We start from the raw sequence: 20,910 nt of genomic DNA on the forward strand, positions 1-20,910 counted from the left end.
CCCTTCCAACTCTGTTAACCTGTTTAAATTTAATTTAATTTAATTTAATTTAATTTAATTTAATTTAATTTAATTTAATTTAATTTAATTTAATTTAATTTAATTTAATTTAATTTAATTTAATTTAATTTAATTTAATTTAAAAAAAATTAAATGTGATTTATATGCCGCCCTTCTCTGGAGACTCAGGGCGGCTTACAGTGCGTTAAGCAATAGCCTTCATACTTTTGTATATTTTATACAAAGTCAGCTTATTGCCCCCACAAACCGGGTCCTCATTTTACCCACCTTAGAAAGGATGGAAGGCTGAGTTGACCTTGAGCCTGGTGAGAATTGAACTCGCAGTAATTGCAGGCAGCTGGATGTTAAATGCTGCCTTAGTAGGAGGCATTAGCCTCCTACGCCACTCAGGCTCCTTTTTTAATGTAATGTAATTTTTAATGTAATGTAATGTAATGTAATGTAATTTAATTTTTTAATTGATGAACTTCTTGTCAGATGTAAATGCCTTATTCTCCAATGTGTAAATAATGTATATATGGAACATCAGAGGTTAACTTATTCTTTGGACTTTAATGTATTCATAACTTACCACTCCCATTCCTAGCTCCACCCCTTGTATATATAAGGAGCCACCCTCACCATTCTCGTCGCTTCTACCTTGAATATTCAGTGAATATAGAATGCCTATCATAATTAAAAAGAAATATATTTAAAGCTTTAACTTCTATTATCTTTATTGAGTCTGATCCTGAAAATATTGCAACAAGCTGGTAGCAGAGGATGGTTAATTGACTCAATAAGTAATTAAAAATGTCCAAGAAAGATAGGCCCAACACCAGGGCCTACAGCAAAGAAATAGAAACTGATCAAGAGATGATCAACGAATCCACCAATGCGATTTCGAGAGAATCCGAAGAATACACCACTGAAGAAGAAGAACTAATGAGTGAAAATAATGACCAGAAAGAAATCGAAATAGAAAATAACGAACTCAGGTCAGAGATATTAAAGATACTAAAAAGCCAAAAGAATGATGAAAGTCTCATCGCGGACCTCCAGGAGATGCTGAAGAACAGCGGAGCAGCGAGAGAGAAAAACGTCATTAAAGAAAAACCCAAAGATCAAAAAATCGTAAGTGAGATGACTACTGAGAAAATAGTTGTTAAAAAGAAAAGATGTGATCCCGCGCGAAATTTTGAATGGCAGCCATCTTGGTTTCAACGAACTTCAAAAGAGAATGGAGCAGAGCCAATCAAAACGCTCAGTTCAAAATTTCTGGCGCGAAAAACACTATCAGACGAAGAAAGTGAGAAAGAAGTCTCAAACTCTTCAGATGATCCAAAATCAGAAAGTGAAGACGATTTAACAAAATCTCAAGTAAAATCAGCAATGAAAACGCTTTTTGCTGCTTTTGGGCCAAGACTGAAAATTACCAAGACATCTACGAAGAAGCAAGAAATCAAACCGGCGACTCAAGACCTGCACGCTCCCATCCTGACTTCGAAAGCGACGACGCCCGAGCCCAGAGAGCCATGCCGATTTCGCCCTACACCACAGACAAAATCGAATACCAACGCACACAAAAAGAAGAAAAGAACCGTCACCACCACCAGAACCCCAAAAACCGAGCCAGAGACTGACTCATCTGAGGAGGAGCGGATCGAGAGAGCTGAAAGGGAGAGAACCTTCCACGACGCCACCAAAGAAGAAATGAGCAACGCGCATGTGCGAAACTACGTAGACGACCCAGAAGGACTTGAACTGGCCAGAGAACCGCGCAGACTCATTGCAAGCATCCCAATGCCGTTCTGTAATTTCCTGCACTTGAGAGATCACGGACTGCCCCAGGTTGTAAGTAATGGACAGAATAATGTAGGTAACTTACCCAGTGACTTCCCAAAACTTAGAATTGATGACATTAATTTACAAGAGTGGTACCAACAGCTTCAGGTTATTTTCATGAAAGAAAATTTACTATTCTTTATAACTAGCCCTCCAAGAAGACCTTGGACTTTAAAAATAGATTGTTTACATCATAGAGCATTTTTCATAATAATATCTAGCGTGTCTCCTGCAATGTATCATAGCATCAAACCAAACCTAACTGTATCAGAAATAATTCAATGCATGTTTAATCTATTTCACAGCGATAGCGTAGCTACAACCACAAGAATGTCTAAGGATTTCTTTTCCTCTAGAGTAAAACCAGGGGTTTCTATAAGTGAGCATTTGATAAATCTAAACAAAATAAGAGCTGAGCTACAATTGAGGGGGGAAGTGATTTCAGATCAAACAATGAAAAGTGTTATTATCAATTCACTTGATCCATCATGGGATAGCTTTATGTCACACTTAGATACCATTAATTTGGGATATTTATCCATAGAAAGTCTATCTAACAAATTGATAGCAGAAGACAATTCAAGAAAAAATCGATCCAGTAACCAAACAGACCACAAACCTTTTAGGAAAGTAGTCTTTCAAGATAAACATAATGAGGCCTTTAGATGCTACAATTGTGGATCCAGGGAACATAGTAGAAGAGACTGCCCCAAAGTCTCAAGAGAGAGACATAGACCAGAATATAGGAGCAAATATAATTACAGACAATCTTCCACAGATAGACACAAATATAGAAGCCCACCAAATTACAAAGAAGGTAGAGGGGGTAGAGAAAATTCAAAAGAGAGGAAATCTGGGTCACTGAATGGGCTAAATGAACAAGACAGCACCAGAACACAGCAGGATGAGAATAACAATTGGCTTATTGATTCTGGTGCAACAAATCACACCACCAACAACAAAAGTATATTATCTTCATTTATAGAAGATAAGTTTGTGATAAAGGTAGCTAATCAAGAAAAGGTTCAAGTACTAGGCAAAGGAAATGTGACCTTGCCTGGTCTAGGGAAAATAGAGGGGGTATTATTAATCCCAGAAATACCTCACAACATACTAAGTGCCATAAAATTAAGCAGAGAATCTGATATCAATATAGTTTTCTCAAAGGGGAAAGCAACTATAGAAAAGAACAAAACAAATGTAGGTACTGTAATGATAAAAGGAGGTCTACCCTATCTGATAACTAAAGAAAGATGTTTACATAACATTGATTCAAATATGGAAGATTGTATTGAAGCAGATGATGAAAATGTCAGTAACAGTGACAATGATGAGTGTAGAATAACTCATGATCACAAAAATACATACAAGGAAAAGAAACCAAAAATAGGTAAACCAATTCATGATGAGTGTGCTCACATCTTACACAGGAAGTTAGGACATGCAAGCTTTCCTGTAGTACAAAAAATGACTGAACACGCAGAAGGTGTCAAAATAAAAAATTGTGAAAATTATTTGGAATGCTCAGTATGTAAGTCCACCAAACTAAAAACCAGTCCCAGACCAAAAAAATCTAACAGATCAACTAACAATATTTTTGATTTGGTACATATGGACTTAGTTGGTCCATTAAGTCCCTCAATTACCTATAGAAAACGTTACTTCCTAACAATAGTGGATGACTACAGCCGATATGGTTTTGTTTACACATTAAAGCACAAGGATGAAACATTTCAGAAATTTAAGGAATTCTACAAACGTATAGAAACACAACATAATATCAGAATAAAGCAAATTATGACAGATAGGGGATGTGAGTTCATGTCTAAAGAATTCTCCCAATGGTTAAAGGATAGAGGAATGTTACATTTCACGTCCAATCCTTTTTCTGCATTTCAAAATGGAGTTGCAGAGAGGAAAAATTCCACACTACAAACCATGATTAGGTGCACATTAGAGGATGCTGGTTTAGGCAAACAATTTTGGTCAGAGGCATTACATTATTCGAATTACACTCAAAATAGAACCTGGTCCAGTATTGTGAATAAGACACCATATGAGGTGATGTACAATAGAAAACCCAAATTATCACACATGCACATATTTGGAGTCACTGCAGACGTACACATACCTAAACAATTGAGGAGAAAGGGAGAAAACGTATCCAGGAGATTAAGATTCATGGGATACGAAACTGGAACCAAAGGGTACAGATTTATTGATAGTAATAACAAATTTATAGTATCCAGAACAGCTGTGTTCCATGAACAGGCCAATTGGTCAAAATTGCACCTTAATGAAATATTTCCTAATAAATGTAAAGATACGATATATTGCGAGGAAGGAACAACAGAAAATCAAAATATTAACAAAAGTAAGAACAAAACCAAAACTTGGACTAATAGTCAGCATAAAATAAAGACAGACACATTAACAAAAAAGGAAGCTAGATATTTACATGATAACCATAGCAAGCCTGAAAGAACTATTAGAAACAATAGAAACCAAATACCAAATAAATACAAAGATTACATAATGCATATGAATGGAGAACAAATAACACCTAATACATATGAAGAAGTATTGAAACTTCCACATGAAGAAAGAGAAAAATGGGAACTAGCTATGGAAAAAGAGATGGAAAGTTTACAAGGATTAAATGTATTCACACCTGCGATCGCACCTAAGGATAAAACAATTATAGGTACCAGGTGGATTTATAAAATTAAGAACTTAGAAGGAGGCAATACCTTATACAAGGCTAGACTAGTTGCACAAGGCTATGCACAAAAATATCCAGAAGACTATACTGATACATATTCACCCACAGTGAGAACAGAGAGTGTCAAAACAGCCCTTGTAGTAGCATCTGCACTCAATCTGGACGTATTCCAATATGACATACAGACCGCATACTTACATGCAAAATTAGATAAGGAAATATATGTAAGAGCACCACACAGTCAATACACTAATAAGAACGAAATTTGGTTATTAAATAAGAGTCTGTACGGATTAAAGCAATCCGGCAAAAGATGGTACGATTGCTTGGTAAAAGTACTTAAGACCATGGATTTCAACGCCACCACTGCTGATAACTGTTTCTTTGTAAAAAAGAGTAATGATCATATTGAATTTGTATTAATTTACGTGGACGATATTTTATACATTGGAAAGCATAAAGAGAGCAGGGAAATCTTTGTAAATAAGTTAAATGAACACTTCTCACTGAAATCTCTGGGTAAAGTGAATAAATACCTTGGTGTGCAAATTAACAAAACTAAAAGGGGATTCAAACTTACACAGAAAGATAAAATCATCGAACTCCTAAACAAATGTAACTTAAATAATGCTAAAACCTGTGACACCCCTATGCAAACTGATTTTCTTAGAAACACTGATGAATCTTCCCCTGAGTTTAAAGACAACACATTTTACAGATCAGTTATAGGTTCACTCCTTTATATATCTAATTGGACTAGGCCAGATATTGCTTTACCTCTCAATCTATTGTCAAGATATGTTAGTAAACCAACCTTGTATCATTGGGAAGCTGTCAAAAGAATTCTAAGATATCTGAAGGGTACATTAGATTTTTGTTTAATGTTGGAACCCAATAATGACAGAGAACCAAAAATTACTTGTTATGCTGATGCAGATTGGGCTGGTGATACATCATGCAGAAAGAGTACTTCTGGTTATGTTTTTCTATTGAATGATTGTCCAGTTTACTGGTATACTGGTAAACAAGAACTAGTAGCCACTTCTACTACAGAAGCGGAATATGTTTGTTTGTCCAAGGCTGCAAATAACCTTGTATGGTTCAATGATCTGATCACTGATGTTTGGAAGAAACCCACCTTACCATTTATTATGCATGAAGACAATAAAGCGGCCATTGAAATATCCAGATCCGATGCAATTGGACAAAGGTCCAGGCATATTGATATAAAGTTTAAGCATGTGAGACAACTGTCTCAAGACGGATTCATTAAAGCAATACATTGCGATACTTCTGAACAATTAGCTGACATATTAACAAAACCCTTACCTTCTAAACAACACAAATATTTAACTTCTAAATTATATGTATTATATTGTCCTGAATCAGAATGTAATTGGTGTTGTGTAACGAACCGGCATTTAGAGGGGGATTTGTCAGATGTAAATGCCTTATTCTCCAATGTGTAAATAATGTATATATGGAACATCAGAGGTTAACTTATTCTTTGGACTTTAATGTATTCATAACTTACCACTCCCATTCCTAGCTCCACCCCTTGTATATATAAGGAGCCACCCTCACCATTCTCGTTGCTTCTACCTTGAATATTCAGTGAATATAGAATGCCTATCATAATTAAAAAGAAATATATTTAAAGCTTTAACTTCTATTATCTTTATTGAGTCTGATCCTGAAAATATTGCAACACTTCTTTTATGTACATTGAGCGCATATGCACCAAGACAAATTCCTTGTGTGTCCAATCACACTTGGCCAATAAAGAATTCTATTCTGTTCTGTTCTGTTCTTATTCCATTGAATATTCTATTCTATTCTATTCTATTCTATTCTATTCTATTCTATTCTATTCTATTCTATTCTATATTCTATATTCTATATTCTATTCTATTCTATTCTATTCTATTCTATTCTATTCTATATTCTATATTCTATTCTATTCTATATTCTATATTCTATATTCTATATTCTATATTCTATTCTATTCTATTCTATTCTATATTCTATATTCTATATTCTATATTCTATATTCTATATTCTATATTCTATTCTAACCTCCAATGTCCCCTTCCAGCTCTACTCTGATTCCTGAGAGCAAGGGGCGTGGTTACTTGCAGAAGGCGGAGCCCGAAAGGAGACTAGAAGCCCCGCCCGGCCTCCGGTCCCTGTTCCTCTTCTGGCTTTTCTCCTCCCTTCAGTATGGGCGATGGGAGTCCCTCCAGAGAGGGCTGCTCGGCTCCGCTTGGGGCTCCTTCCCCTCCGGTCCCTTCCTGCCAGGAGGGCTTTTCCTCGCAAGGAGAAAGGTAGCTCGAGTGGGTCCCCCTCGGTCCCAGGCGGGTCCCTGAGCATGCGAGGATCCCAGCTGGATGGATGGATGGATGGATGGCAGGGCTGGGACTGGGCGTCTCTGGGAATAGAAGGATTGCTCCCTAAAATTCAGGGGTCTCCAACCTTGGCAACTTTTAAGACTTGTGGACTTCAACTCCCAGAGTTCCTCAGCCAGCTTTGCTGGCTGAGGAACTCTGGGAGTTGAAGTCCACAAGTCTTAAAAGTTGCCAAGGTTGGAGACCCCTGCCCTTTTTTAAAGGATTTTTAAGGATGGTAGTGAAATAGTAAGAAATACTCGCCTTCCCCTTTCAATTTGAGGGTGGGGGAGTTTTTTAAGGGAAAAAAAAAAGTTAAATTGCTTTGAACTGAGCTCATGATTACTATTAATCTTCTCCTCGTTCCCATCACCCATCTCCTCCCACTTCGGACTGCATGACTAACTTTGTTGCTTGTATTCCTTACGGTTTATATTGATTGTTTCCTAGTAATTGACTATTTGTACCCTATGACTTATCATGAAGTGTTGTACCTTATCATTCATGAGGGATGTATCTTGTCTTTTTATCTACACTGAGAGCATATGCCTCAAAGATAAATTCCTCGTGTGTCCAATCACGCTTGGCCAATAAAGAATTCTACAGTCTATCTACGATGATCTCCCAACCCGGAAAAGATCCTCTTTTTTTGTTCTTAATCTAAAATTGTTTTTAAATTGTTTGTTATTGTTTTTAATCATGGGGCCAAATTTATATATATCTTTTTAATTGTATTTTAATGTTTGTAGTTTATGTTTTTACTTGGCTGTTCACCGCCCTGAGTCCTCAGGGAGAAGGGCGGTATACAAATTTAAAAATAAAATTAAAAAAAAGCAAAAAGCAAAAATGTTCTTTGCTTTCACTTGCTTTTGTTTGGCGAAGCCAAATAAAATCTTTAAAAATCCAATGATGATGATGATGATGATTTGGTTTTGTTTTGTGCTGAAGAGGCTGTGATGCGGTGGGTTCACAAAGGAATACTGAGAATTATTCCTGCAAAGAAAAGAGCAGGAATAATGCTCTTGCCTCACAATCAGGAGATTGTGAGTTCGATCCTAGGTAGAGGCTTGGGCAGGGGGTTGGACTAGATGACCTGCAAGGTCCCTTCCGACTCTGTTAATCCTCTGCATAACATAAGACATCAGCTGTGAGACATTAACTATGGAATTGCGTGAGAATGTGAGTTTTAAGGAAATAACAAGGTTATAAATTGATTAGTACATTGCAGGCCAGGAAACCAGTTGGCACGCTAAAAATAACAGGAAGTGATTTCCTGTTTCATAACAGGAAATCATGCTAAAATTATTAGTGTTGTGATTATCAGGATGTATTATTTATTTATTTATTTTATTCGGTTTATATGCCGCCCTATCTCACAATGGACTCAGGGCGGCTCACAACAATAAAACACAAGCCACAATATAAAATAAAGACTAAAATCTAAAAAAAATTAAAATTAACCCTTAAAACCAATTAAAACCCCATCATCAGTCCAGGTCAAGGGATTTGAAAAGCCAAGTTTTTAATTCCCGGCGGAAGGTGCGAAGGTCAGGAGCTAATTGGAGCTCCAAGGGGAGTTGATTCCAGAGGGTGGGCGCACCGACCGAGAAGGCTCTACCCCGGGGGCCGCCAGCCGCCACTGTCTAGCCGACGGCACCCTGAGTAGGCCCTCTCTATGGGTGTGAACCGGGCGATGGGATATCGTTGCTGGCTGTAAGTGGTTCGCCAAATATCCTGGTCCTAAGCCATGTAGCAACCATTAAGGGAATAGAATTTTTGGGAAACCAGCTATTAAGATTGTGCAGCCAAAACTCAATGATGACGATCATTGATCATCATCATCATTGGTCAGTTTGCATCATCTGATGCAAACTGACCAATGATGATGATGATCAATGATGGGGTGGAAGTTTTGGAAATGTATTTAAACTCTGTACTTATTTGTATCATTGCTATTCTGTGGCTCTAGTCTACCCACTCGAGCACAGAAGGCATAACTTTTGCAAAAGTTCAGATAAAGCTCTTGTGTTGTTCACAGTGTCTCCTGTTGATTCAAACTGAGAAATTTAAATCTCGCATTATCTTTGAAAGTCCTTTGGAGGCTGGCCTTGTTCGGAAGCTGCAGAAAGAGCTTGAAAGGGTAATGGGAGGAAGGGGAGGAAAAGTGAATTGAGCTGCAAATGAGAGAAGGGAGAAAGAGGGAGAGAGAAAAAGAGGGGAGCGTGAGGATGTTTTGCTCACAAAGCAGCATTAGTATATTACCAGAATAATTACACAAAAGAGTTATAAGTTCAGGAGCCTGGATAGCTCAGCAGACTAATGCATTGTAATTTAACTTCAGCTGTCTGCAATTAGTAAGTTCGAATCTTGCCAGGCTCAAGGTTGACTCAGCCTTCCATCCTTTCTAAGGTAGGTAAATTGAGGACCCAGATTGTGGGGGCAATAAGCTGACTTTGTAAAAATATACAAAAGTATGAAGGCTATTGCTTAACGCATTGTAAGCCGCCCTGAGTCTCCGGAGAAGGGCGGCATATAAATCAAATTTTAAAAAAAAGTTCATGAGAAGTATATATAATGTTTTGCAGAGTATTGGTAATTCCCAGCTTTCGACCACAACTGGAAATGGATTAGAAGGCTGCTCCCTCGCTGGGCCACATGGGCACAATCAGGAAGAAATCCGGTCACTTTAGCTTCCGCTGCAACCCTTTCCAGTCAGCATTAATCAGTATGATTTCTTCTTAACACCACCAAATCTAGCTTTATGCTAGTCTTATGCTGAATGCCTAAGAAGAAATCATGGTTTACGCCGCCTGGAGTGGAAAGGATTGCAACAGAAGCAAAAGTGTCAGGATTTCAATCATAATAGAACTGGAAAGGACCTTGGAGGTCTTCTAATCCAGTTCCCTTCTCAAGCAAGAGATCATTTCAGAGAAGTGTCCAGTCTCTTCTTAAAAATCTCCAGTGATGAAGCACCCACAACTTCTGGAGGCAAACTGTTCCATTGGTTAATTGTCCTCACTGTTAGGAAGTTTCTCCTTAATTCCAAGTTACTGTTCTGCCCCAGCTACGGACCACAAAAACGCAGCACACACAAAGTCTGTACAAACCTTAGTTTACTAATTAAGTACTAATGAGCTTTCTTAGTAGTAGTTCAAACACAAATACAGTTTAAATCAGTCTTTTCTGAACAAGGGCTGTTAATTTAACTTCATTAACAGCTGACAAGAGTCCAAGAAATAATAACTCAATTCTGAGGTACAGTCTTTTAGATAACTGTAAGCTATCTGTGGTTGGCAGAATGCCCAGAAGCAATTTGCAGGAAAAATGAAAAGAGAGAAGCAAGAGCCGATCAGATGTTTCTGGAGTCAATACACAAAAGAATATGAATGAAGTTGTTCCCTGCAAATTGCCTCAGTCATCATTCCTTAAATAGGCTAGGGGAGTGGCCAATTAGCCCCAAGCCTTACTCTTGAGGAGACCTCCTCCTGAGGAGCCATTCCTGCCTTTTGGCAGCTCTGCGCGCCCGTGCATTGAGAAGAGGCTCCTCCTCTTCCTCTTCACTTCTGGAGGTTCTGAAGGCCCTGGCTGAATCCCCGCCTCTGGCACCAACTCTTTTCCAGCCTCCTCATTGTTGACTCAGGTGCCAGCTGCACAGGCCACTGGCGAATCACCACACCAGCCTCCTCGCTGTCGGAATCAGCTACCAGCTGCACAGGCCGCTGGCGGGCCACAACAGTTGCTTCTCTCCTTGATTAGTTTCCATCCATTGTTTCTTGTCCTGCCTTCTGGTGCTTTAAAAAATAAGTTGCCTCCATCCTCTTTGTGACAGTTTGATGTGTACCTAGGAGGTTGGTTCCAACTGTGTAAGAGATGAAACACAGGTAAAATGTCCACCCGAGAAGCTGCTTTTATTAAGAGCCGTCAAAGCCCTTTCCCAACCTCTTACCTGAGGGTTAGATACGGAGGTTGTGGATGAAGGCTGCAGAAGGCCAAGGCTTAATGCTCCTAGGAGATTTCTTCTTTGACCAACAGCCCCAGGAATGGATGGGGTTCCCTCTCAACTGATGGTGTTGTGGTCCACCAGCGGCCTGCGGAGCTGGCAGCAGAGTCGGACAGTGAGGTGGTTGAGGAGGAACATAGGCCAGTCCTGGACTCTGGGGAAGGCTCGGACGAGGGGTGTGCGTCGGAGGCAAAGATGGGGCCAGGGCCATCTGGGAGTTATGTGCGGACTCCGGAGCCTCCAGAGTTGGATATCAGCAAGGCAGAGGAACAGGGGGAGCCTGTTCCTAGTGCGTGCATGCGCAGAGCTGCCAGAAGGCAAGAACAGTTGAAACAAAAGGGACGACTTGGGAGTAGGGCTTGGAGATGATTGGCCCCTCCCATAAGACATAAAGGAGGAGCAAAGGTATGTGGTGGGCCTTTCCAGGAAGCAACGTTGTTGATTCTGGTCGGTTTGTATTCTGAAGCTCCGTTTTGACTCTGTGTTTCCGTGTGGCCTTGCAAAGATAATTGCCAATTAGGCCTTCGGCAGCGTGTCAAGGGAGATGAAGGTGGGTGCTTATCAGCCTTATCCTGAAGGACTCTTTACAAACTCTTGGTGATTCAGCACAGGCTGTGAATAAACAGTATTCACAGCCGTTGAAATAAAAAGAAGGTCTTTGGGACTCATTGTGTGCTTTTACTCAATCAGGAAGCCTAGGTCAGAACAGAGGGTGGGATGAGAAGCTCCATGCACTCAGACAACAAGGGGCTCTTTGGCCAGAGATGGTGTGGGGACCTTGATGTTCTCTGAGCTTGGTTGTTTCCTTGCAGACATTTCGTTACCCAACCAGGGAACATTATCAGTGCAAGGTGACATCATTAGCATTGATGCTTTTACCTAGTTGTGTATTGAAACATCTGCAAAACCCTGCAGCAGTTCAACCCTGAGCTACAGATTATCTATTCTGGAGCTGTTGGCTCCTAGATCCTTGTCTGGTGTCTTTGGCATGATCCCCATAGAGAACAATGCAGGTGTCCAATCCAGTCTCCTTTTTCAAGCATCCATCACAAAGTTCAACCTGAGCAAGCAGGATTCTTGGATGAGTGAAGAAACCCATCCGTCTTCACTCTGATGTTTCTTGTAGAGTCAGCATTCTATTTGTGAGAATATTGTGCAATATTCAATTTAGTGTGAACACCAGGTTGGGTTTCATGTGACCCAAAATTCAATTAATGTGAGGCTCTTGTGTGTGCAATTAAGGGTACTGTGTGTACAGTTGTGATTTTAACCATAAATTGATATTCTTGTTCTTTACTGTGATGTTTCATTATTGTCCATAGATCATGTTAAATATTTTTTTCTTTTTCCCAACCCAATTAACCTGTTTTAATTGTAAATTTAAATTCTTTTAAGGGTATTTATTCTTTATTGTGATATTTCACATACCACATTATATTGAATATACAGTACTTCTTTCCAATTTTTGTCAATTTCTCCACCAATTACCTCTGTTTTCCATAGAAATATCACTTCAGATAGTATAAATTTAATGAGATATTGTTGGGGGATTTATTAACAGCACTAACCTTAACTACTCACATAACAACTTCAACCGTGGGTAATTCTCTCCTTCTCTTCTGTCTTCTATTAAATGGCATCTCCTCCCCAGCTAAATGCAGTGTATTTTCCAAGATGTTTGTTTGTTTTATTAAATTTATATACCGCCCTACTCCCGAAGGACTCAGGGTGGTGAACAGGCACAGAATAAAATACATAAATACAAAAGTTAGAAACAATTTAAAAGCAAATTAAATAATTTAGCCCAAGACAATTAAAAATCCCAATAATTTAAAACAAATTAAAATTTCAGTTTAAAAATTTAAAAGAAAGGGGAGAAAATTAGGCCAGGCCGGCTTGCTGGAATAGAAGGGTCTTAAGAGCACGGCGGAAAGTGCGCAGATCTGGGATCCTCCGTATCTCCGGGGGGAGCTCGTTCCAGATAGTGGGTGCCCCCACAGAGAAGGCCCTCCCCCTGGGGGCCACCAGTCGACACTGCTTGGCTGACGGCACCTGGAGGAGCCCCTCTCTATGAGAACGTACCGGCCGGTGGGAGGCTGTTAGTGGTAGTAGGCGGTCCCGTAAATAACCAGGTCCTAAGCCATGAGCGCTCTAAAGGTGGTAACCAAAACCTTGAAGTGCACCCGGAAGACCACCGGGAGCCAGTGCAGCTCGCGCAGGAGAGGTGTCACACGGGAGCGCCATGTTGCTCCCATAACCACTCGCGCGGCCGCACTCTGCGCCAGTTGGAGCCTCTGGGTGCTCCTCAAGGGAAGCCCCATGTAGAGAGCGTTACAGTAGTATTGTGATATTTCACATACCACATATTGAATATACAGTACTTCTTTCCGATTTTTGTCAATTTCTCCACCAATTACCTGTTTTCCATAGAAATATCACTTCAGATAGTATAAATTTAATGAGATATTGTTGGGGGATTTATTAACAGCACTAACCTTAACTACTCACATAACAACTTCAACCGTGGGTAATTAATTCTCTCCTTCTCTTCTGTCTTCTATTAAATGGCATCTCCTCCCCAGCTGAATGCAGCGTATTTTCCAAGATGTTGTACTTTGGAAGTGATGTTTTTCCTCTTATACAGAAATAGAAATAAAATAACAGAGTTGGAAGGGAGCTTGGAGGTCTTCTAGTCCAACCCTCTGCCCAGGCAGGAAACCCTACACCACTTCAGACAAATGGTTATCCAACATCTTCTTAAAAACTTCCAGTGTTGGAGAATTTGCTAATCTCTTGATCCCCAATTCTAGAAATATTCTTTGTGACATAGCTGCTGATGCGCTCAGTTGAGATCTGCCCGACTCCTATTGGCTAGATGGCTGAGAGTGCTGAAGGCCTCAGGACTCCCCTTAAGGCCCAGCTCCAAGCTACCATTGTTGTCAGTCAGAGCTGCTTTGCATGGCTAGGCTCAGGCTTCCAGGAGTGGCTGCAGTTTTGCATCCCACTTTAGTTTAGTTCCCCAATTTATAGGTGGCATGTGACTGTCTTCCCCCACTCCAAAAATGCTCCCAAGACTATTGCCTGCACCTCCCCAACCATGGTCATATCTTTATCTTTTATTAGATTTGTATACCACTCTTCTCCTTTCGGACTCAGGGCGGTGAACAGCCAAAATAAAAACATTTGTCCACAAAAGTTAAAATAATTTTAAAAATTATTAAATGAAATTTGGCCCATAATTTAAAACATTTCAATTAAAAATCAGTATCAAACTTTAAAACCAACATGGAATCAGGCCAGCCGGGCTAACTGAAAAAAGTAAGTTTTTAGGGCCCGACGAAAAATCCGGAGGTCTGGGATAACTCGTATCTCTGGGGGTAGATCGTTCCAGAGGGCAGGTGCCACCACAGAGAAGGCTCTCCCCCTGGGGGTCGCCAGCCGACATTGTCTGGCTGACGGCACCCTGAGGAGGCCCTCTCTGTGGGAGCGAACCGGCCGGTGGGAGGCAATTGGTGGCAGAAGGCATCTCTCTTAGAGATGTAGGGGCTCCATCCCTTTCCCTCAGGTGTACTGAACACCTGGGCAGAGGGTCAGACTGGAAGACTCTCAAGGTTCCCACCAAGGCTAAGATATTGTTACCCTCTCCGTGTCTCAAAAGGAAATATAATTCTTCACTTTTTTCTCCTTCTAACAGCAGGTAAAAATTGTGACCAAAGATTTACCCGCAAGCCAACTATCAACAGATATTAGAAATTCAGCAGCCAAAGGAAAGCATGAAGCGTGGGAAACTCTTGGATCCCCCGTCAGACACAAGCAGCCCTCCGAAAAAGCACAAAAAATCTCATGAATGCTCAGAGTGTGGGAAATCTTTTGCTCGCAGGTCCCTCCTTTTGACCCACAGGAAGGTCCATGTGGGAAGTGGGTCCAGCCAAGATTTGGAGGGTCAGAAATCTAACTCTGAAAATGAAGCAAAGGGTCTCAGAAGCTCCTCCAGACTAAACCCCTATAAATGTGAGGAATGTGACTTACGCTTTGGTCAAAAGCCAGACCTTCTTACACATCAGAAAATCCACACTGAAGAGAAATCTTATCAATGTCTGGAATGTGGGAAATTTTTCCGTAGAAAAGGCTATCTCAGAAACCACAAGATAATTCACACAGGGGAGAAACCTTACAAGTGTTGGGAATGTGGGAAGAGCTTTTCTCGGAATTCAAGTCTTGGGCTCCATGAGAAATATCATGCAGGAATCAAACCTTACAAATGCTATGAGTGTGGAAAATGTTTCACCGAGACCTCATCTCTTCGGAAACATGAGAAAAAACACAGAGGGGAGAAAAACGAAAAGTGCCTCGAATGCGGCAAATGTTTTACCTTGAAATCAACCCTGGTGCTACACCAGAAACGTCACACTGGAGAGAGACCCTATGAATGCCCAGAATGTGAGATTCGATTTATGCATTCTAGTGAACTTAAGAGACACCAGATGAGGCACAAAGGGGAGAAACCCTATCAATGCGGGGAGTGTGTGAAAAGTTTTGTTACACAAAAAGAGCTTCAGGTTCATGAGAGAATCCACACAGGGGAGAAGCCATTCAAATGTGGGGAGTGTGGGAAAGGTTTCTCCCAAAAAGCAAATCTTGGAAAGCATCAGAGGGTCCACACAGGAGAGAAGCCATACAGCTGCGTAGAATGTGGAAAATCATTTGCTTATAAGCAAGTACTTTGGAGTCATCATAAAATCCACACAGGGGAGAAGCCATATCAATGCAATGAATGTGGAAGATTTTATCGTACCTCAACAGCCCTTATAGTTCATGGCAAAACTCACACAGGGGAAAAAAACTACAAATGTTTAGACTGTGGGAGAGCATATGCTCAGTCAGCTGCCCTTAGAAGTCACAGCCGAATCCATACAGGAGAGAAACCCCACAAATGTTCCGAGTGCAATAAATGTTTTTCTGAAAAAAGTGTTCTTGTGACACATCAGCGAATCCACACTGGAGAGAAACCATATAAATGTCTGCAGTGTGGGAAATGTTTTGCCAGTCGTTCAGCACTTCAAATGCACACCCGACATCACACAGGAGAGTGGCCTTACAAGTGTGCAGAGTGTGAGAAACCCTTTCATTGCAAATCAAAGTTAAAAATACATCAGAAAGTCCATAGCAGAAATAAATCTCTTCAGTTGTGAACAACGTTGATTTTTTTTTTTTTAAGGTCACATCTTACAATTCACATAGAAGTTCGCACAGTGACAGAAGAGAAATCCTACAAATGTTTGGCCTAGGGAAAATGTTTTTGCTAGTGAAGCAACCTCAAATTCTCAGAGAGAGTACAGATTGAAGGAAAAGGCCATAAATATTAGGAGTGTGAGGATGTTTTGCTCACAAAGCAGAATTAGTAACTTGCAGGGTGGATTTGATTTAAATCGAGTTGATTTAAATCACAATTTAAATCTTGATTTAAATCACTAGTAAAAAGGGTTGATTTAAATCAACTCGATTTAAATCATAATTTTTAAAGAGCAACTGTCATCTCTGCTACTCCTTTGACCCACTGTTGACTCACTGATAGTCCCAGTGTTGCAGAATATACAGCCTCATGCTACATAACTAAGTTCCATTTCATGCTGAATAAACTAAATTATTTATGAATCTTAAATAGAAAACTACCTTACAATAGATTTTTACCCCAAAAGTTTTTTATTAAAATAAATTTGATTTAAATCAAAAAAATCCGATTTAAATAAAAAAAATCTGATTTTTTTTAATTTTTTAAAAAAATCATTGATTTTAATCCACCCTGGTAACTTGGCAGAGTCATTACACAAAAGGGTTATAAGGATGTAGGGAGTATATATAATGTTTTGCAATGTATAGGTAATTCTTGATTTATGACCACAACTGGGAATGCATTTTTGGTGTTAAGTTGTTCCATTCATAAATCAAGGCACCCAGATATTTTTGTATATTCTTACTAGACTTTGTTGATCAATAAGGAGAACTCTGACAATTTAGAGATGATGAAATGGGTGAGGGATTTTTTTCCCCTTACATTGTCTTTTTCATATGTATATACATACATACATACAGTATATTTATAGACATACTGTACGTAGTTGTAGTAAGATTCTTTCTTTGATCTGTGAATATAACCCTTAATAAAATTCGAAATAATCAAGAGGACTGTTTTAAGGGCATGAAGTGGGAGTTTAAAAAAGTCAAGATGGCAGGAAAAGTATCCTTCAATCGTGCACAAAATGCTGCCTGTCAGAAAACAGAATAACAAAGTTGGAAGGGACCTTGGAGGTCTTCTAGTCCAACTCCCTGCCTAGGCAGGAAACCCTACACCACTTCTGACAAATGGTTATCCAACATCTTCTTAAAAACTTCCAGTGTTGGAGCATTCACAGCTTCTGGAGGCAAGTTGTTCTACTGATTCATTGTTCTAACTATCAGGAAATTTCTCCTTAGTTCTAAGTTGCTTCTCTCCTTGATTAGCTTCCACCCATTGCTTCATGTCCTACCCGCAGGTGCTTTAGAGAATAGCTTGACTCCCTCTTCTTTGGGGCAGCCCCTCAGATACTGGAACACTGCTATCATGTCACCCTTAGTCCTTCTTTTCATTAAACTAGACATACCCTGTTCCTGCAACCATTCTTCATATGTTTTAGCCTCCAATCCCCTAATCATCTTTGTTGCTCTTCTCTGCACTCTTTCTAGAGTCTCAACATCTTTTTTTACATCGTGGCAACCAAAACTGAATGCAGAATTCCAAGTGTGGCCTTATCAAGGCATTATAAAGTGGTATTAACACTTCACGTGATCTTGATTCTGTTCCTCTGTTTATGCAGCCCAGAACTGTGTTGGCTTTTTTGGAAGCTGCTACACACTGCTGGCTCATATTTAAATGGCTGTCTACTAGGACTCCAAGATCCCTCTCACAGTTACTATTGAGCAAGGTACCACATATATGGTACCTGTGCATTTTGTTTTTCTTCCCTAAATGTAGAACTTTACTTTTTTCACCATTGAATTTCATTTTGTTAGATAGCACCCAATGTTCAAGTCTGTGAAGATCCTTCTGTACCTTAAGCCTATCTTCTGGAATGTTGGTTATTCCTGCTAGCTTGCGGTCATCTGCAGATTTGATGAGTTCCCCCTCTATCGCCTCGTCCAAGTCATTGATGAAGATGTTGAAGAGTACTACACCTAAAACAGAGCCTTGGAGTACCCCACTACATACTTCCCTCCATGTAGATGCAGTTCCATTGAGGACTACATGTTAAGTGAAATTGGTCAGCCAGTTACGAATCCATCTGGTGGTGATGTGGTTTAACCTACTTATCTAGTAGTAGGTTATGATCTACTTTATCAAATGCCTTCCAAAGTAACTTATATTGGCAGCATATAAGCATATTGGCAAAGTAACTTATATTCCTCTGGCCCACTAATTTTGTCACTTTGTCAAAGAATGCAATAAAATTAGGCTGGCATATCTGTTTTTGACAAACCCATTTTGGGTTTTGGTTATTACTTAGTAGTTTGCTTCTAGGTGTTCACTGATTCGTTGCTTGATTATCTTTTCCAGAATCTTCCCTGGTATTGAGGTTAGGCTGATAGGTCTGTAGTTTCCTGGATCTATTTTTTTTTTTTTTTGAAGCTGCATCAGCTCTTTTCCAGTCCCAGCAGTTCCCAGGTGTTCCAGAATCTTTGAAAGATATAATTCAGAGGTTCTGAGATATCGTCTGCCAGTTTCTTCAGAACCTTGGGGTGTAATTTATGTAGTCCTGGTGATTTGAACTCGTCTAAGGTAGACAGGTGCTCACTTACCATTTTCTTCCCTATTTTAACTTGTGTTCCTAAACTGGTTTTTGTGGTGCTGTTTTTGATAGGTTGGACTGTTTTTTCCCTTTGTGTAGACAGTTGCAAAAAACCGCAGGACTGCAGTTCTGCTTTCTCCCTGTTGCTTGTCACTTTCTTGCCATTTTCTCCCAGCAATGGGCCAGTTGTTTCCTTGACTTTTTTTCTTGTTTTTAACATGTTGGAAGAAGCTTTTTTTTTTTTTTTTTACTTTTGTTCATTGTGAGCCTTAGCTTTCCTCACTTCATCTTTGCAGGCTCGGGCTATTTGCTGATATTCTGCCTTAGTTATGTGTCCCTCTTTCCACTTTTTATACTTGTCCTTTTTGTCTTTCAGTTTGTCAGAGAGTACTTTATGCACCTATGCTGGTTTCTTTTGAGAGCTGTTATTACGTTGTTGTATTAAGTTTCTTTCTTTGATCTGTGAATATAACCCTTAATAAAAATCATTGTTCAAAATAATCAAGAGGACTGTTTTCAGGGCACGAACTGGGAGTTCACAAAAGTCAAGATGGCAGAAAAAAATATCCTTCAATTGTGCACAAAAAGCTGCCTTTCATTTTATTTTGACTCCATCCTCCCTCGCTGGACACTTCTGTCTTTGGGATTGAATTCAAAGGTGGAGATTTTGGATGAACTTTAAGGGAAATGTCCCGGGGGGATTTGGATGGAGCCCTGCCCTTAAGGGCAGATAATTGGTAGCTATTTATATATGCCAGACACACTCGTGATTCTCAACTCATGATGGGATAGTAAGCTCCATGCACTGAGTCAACAGGGGCTCTTTGGCCAAAGATGGTGTGGGGACCTTGGTGTCCTCTCAACTTGTTTCCTTGAAAACGTTTCATCACCCAATTAGATAACATTATCAATGCTAGGTGACATCATTAACATTGATGCTTTTACCTAGCTGGGTATTGAAACATCTGAAGGAAACCATCAAGTTCAGAGAGCATCAAAGACCTTGCAGTTCAATGCTGAGCTACAAATAACCTATTCTGGAGCTGTGGTCTCTTGGATCCTAGATCCTTGTCCAGCATCTTTGGCATGATCCCCATAGAGAACAAAATGTCAGCGTTCTGAGTACACCCATTGAAAGCAGAATTCCGAGGCAGGTAGATTCCTCAAAGGACATGTTTATTGGATACACCATATCGGTGCAGCCGGTGAAAACCAACTCTAATAAAAGTTCCTATGGTTTTCACCTAATTAAAAAGTGGAAGTTCCCTCTCCCAGATGTCACAGGTCACATTGTCCAGTAGAAGTGCTGGCAGGTTGGTCACTCTTCTCCTTCCACAGCCACCTGTGCATCTGACCTTGGTTCCCACAAGAAACCCAGCGGTGTATATACTTCCCCCGCTCCCTTCCCCCTCTCAGGGCTTGTGGCAACTAAGGTAGCAAAAGATGGCTTCAGCCAGGATGGCTTCAGAGTTGACAGTCAGATCTCCCTCTTAACGTGTTGTGACTCCGACCCCCGAGCCCGTCTTATCGGAGGGAGAAGGCTCCGAAAGTGAAGGAGAGGAGTTGGCCAGGGCTCCCTCTCCAGGACCCTCCTCTCTGGCAATGCCTTGGGTGTCTCCTGAAGGAGAAGAGATTGGCCAGGAGCCAGGTATCACCGAGCAGTCGCAGTCGGACAGTGACGGAGATAAGTCTTGGCTGGATCCACGCCAGCGTCGGAGAGACAAGCGCCCGCAGCAGAAAAGGAGGCGTGCTAGAGATCAAGCTGAGTCACTGGACCACACCCCACAGGGGATAAAAGGGGGTGTGGTGGCCATTCAGGCTCTGTGACGGACAAAACTAAACAACTAGCGAGTCGCATTGTATCTCTGAAACTACGTTATCTGCCTGCCTTGGATTTAATACGGACTGGACTTGACAATTCTGTGGCTTTGTGTATTTGTTTTGGTTCTCTGTGAGTAAAGTTCTTGGCAAGCAGCTACTAGGTTGCTGCCAATCCTGTTATCGAAGGAATTTATTGTCTGCAAGTTTTATTTAACTCCTGGCTGACTGTTTGTGTGCGTGTGTGAGACAGGGACAGAACACCCGGAAAAGTTTGAAACGGAAATCAATTAGTGTTCAGTCAGCCACTCTTCCCTC

At 40.4% G+C, this 20,910-nt stretch overlaps 1 protein-coding gene across 2 annotated transcripts in view; it reads left to right on the forward strand.

The window, feature by feature from the left end:
• The window catches only part of LOC117662599 (uncharacterized), a 26,833-nt gene extending 7,558 nt beyond the window's left edge, over window positions 1–19,275 (forward strand). The window contains exons 1-2 of one of the 2 annotated variants that reach the window (XM_087884381.1): window positions 6,719–6,891; window positions 14,646–19,275. In XM_087884381.1, the coding sequence (XP_087740507.1) occupies window positions 14,725–16,143 (1,419 nt within the window). In that variant the 5' untranslated portion in view covers window positions 6,719–6,891; window positions 14,646–14,724 and the 3' untranslated portion in view covers window positions 16,144–19,275. Of the gene's footprint in view, window positions 1–6,718; window positions 6,892–14,645 lie in introns of those variants that run through there. The other variant, XM_087884382.1, reaches the window with a different exon arrangement.
• The last annotated feature ends 1,635 nt before the right edge of the window (window positions 19,276–20,910 follow it).

Source organism: Pantherophis guttatus, chromosome 2 (assembly GCF_059756535.1).
Source record: "Pantherophis guttatus breed Tessera chromosome 2, ASM5975653v1, whole genome shotgun sequence".
Lineage (NCBI taxonomy): Eukaryota > Metazoa > Chordata > Lepidosauria > Squamata > Colubridae > Pantherophis > Pantherophis guttatus.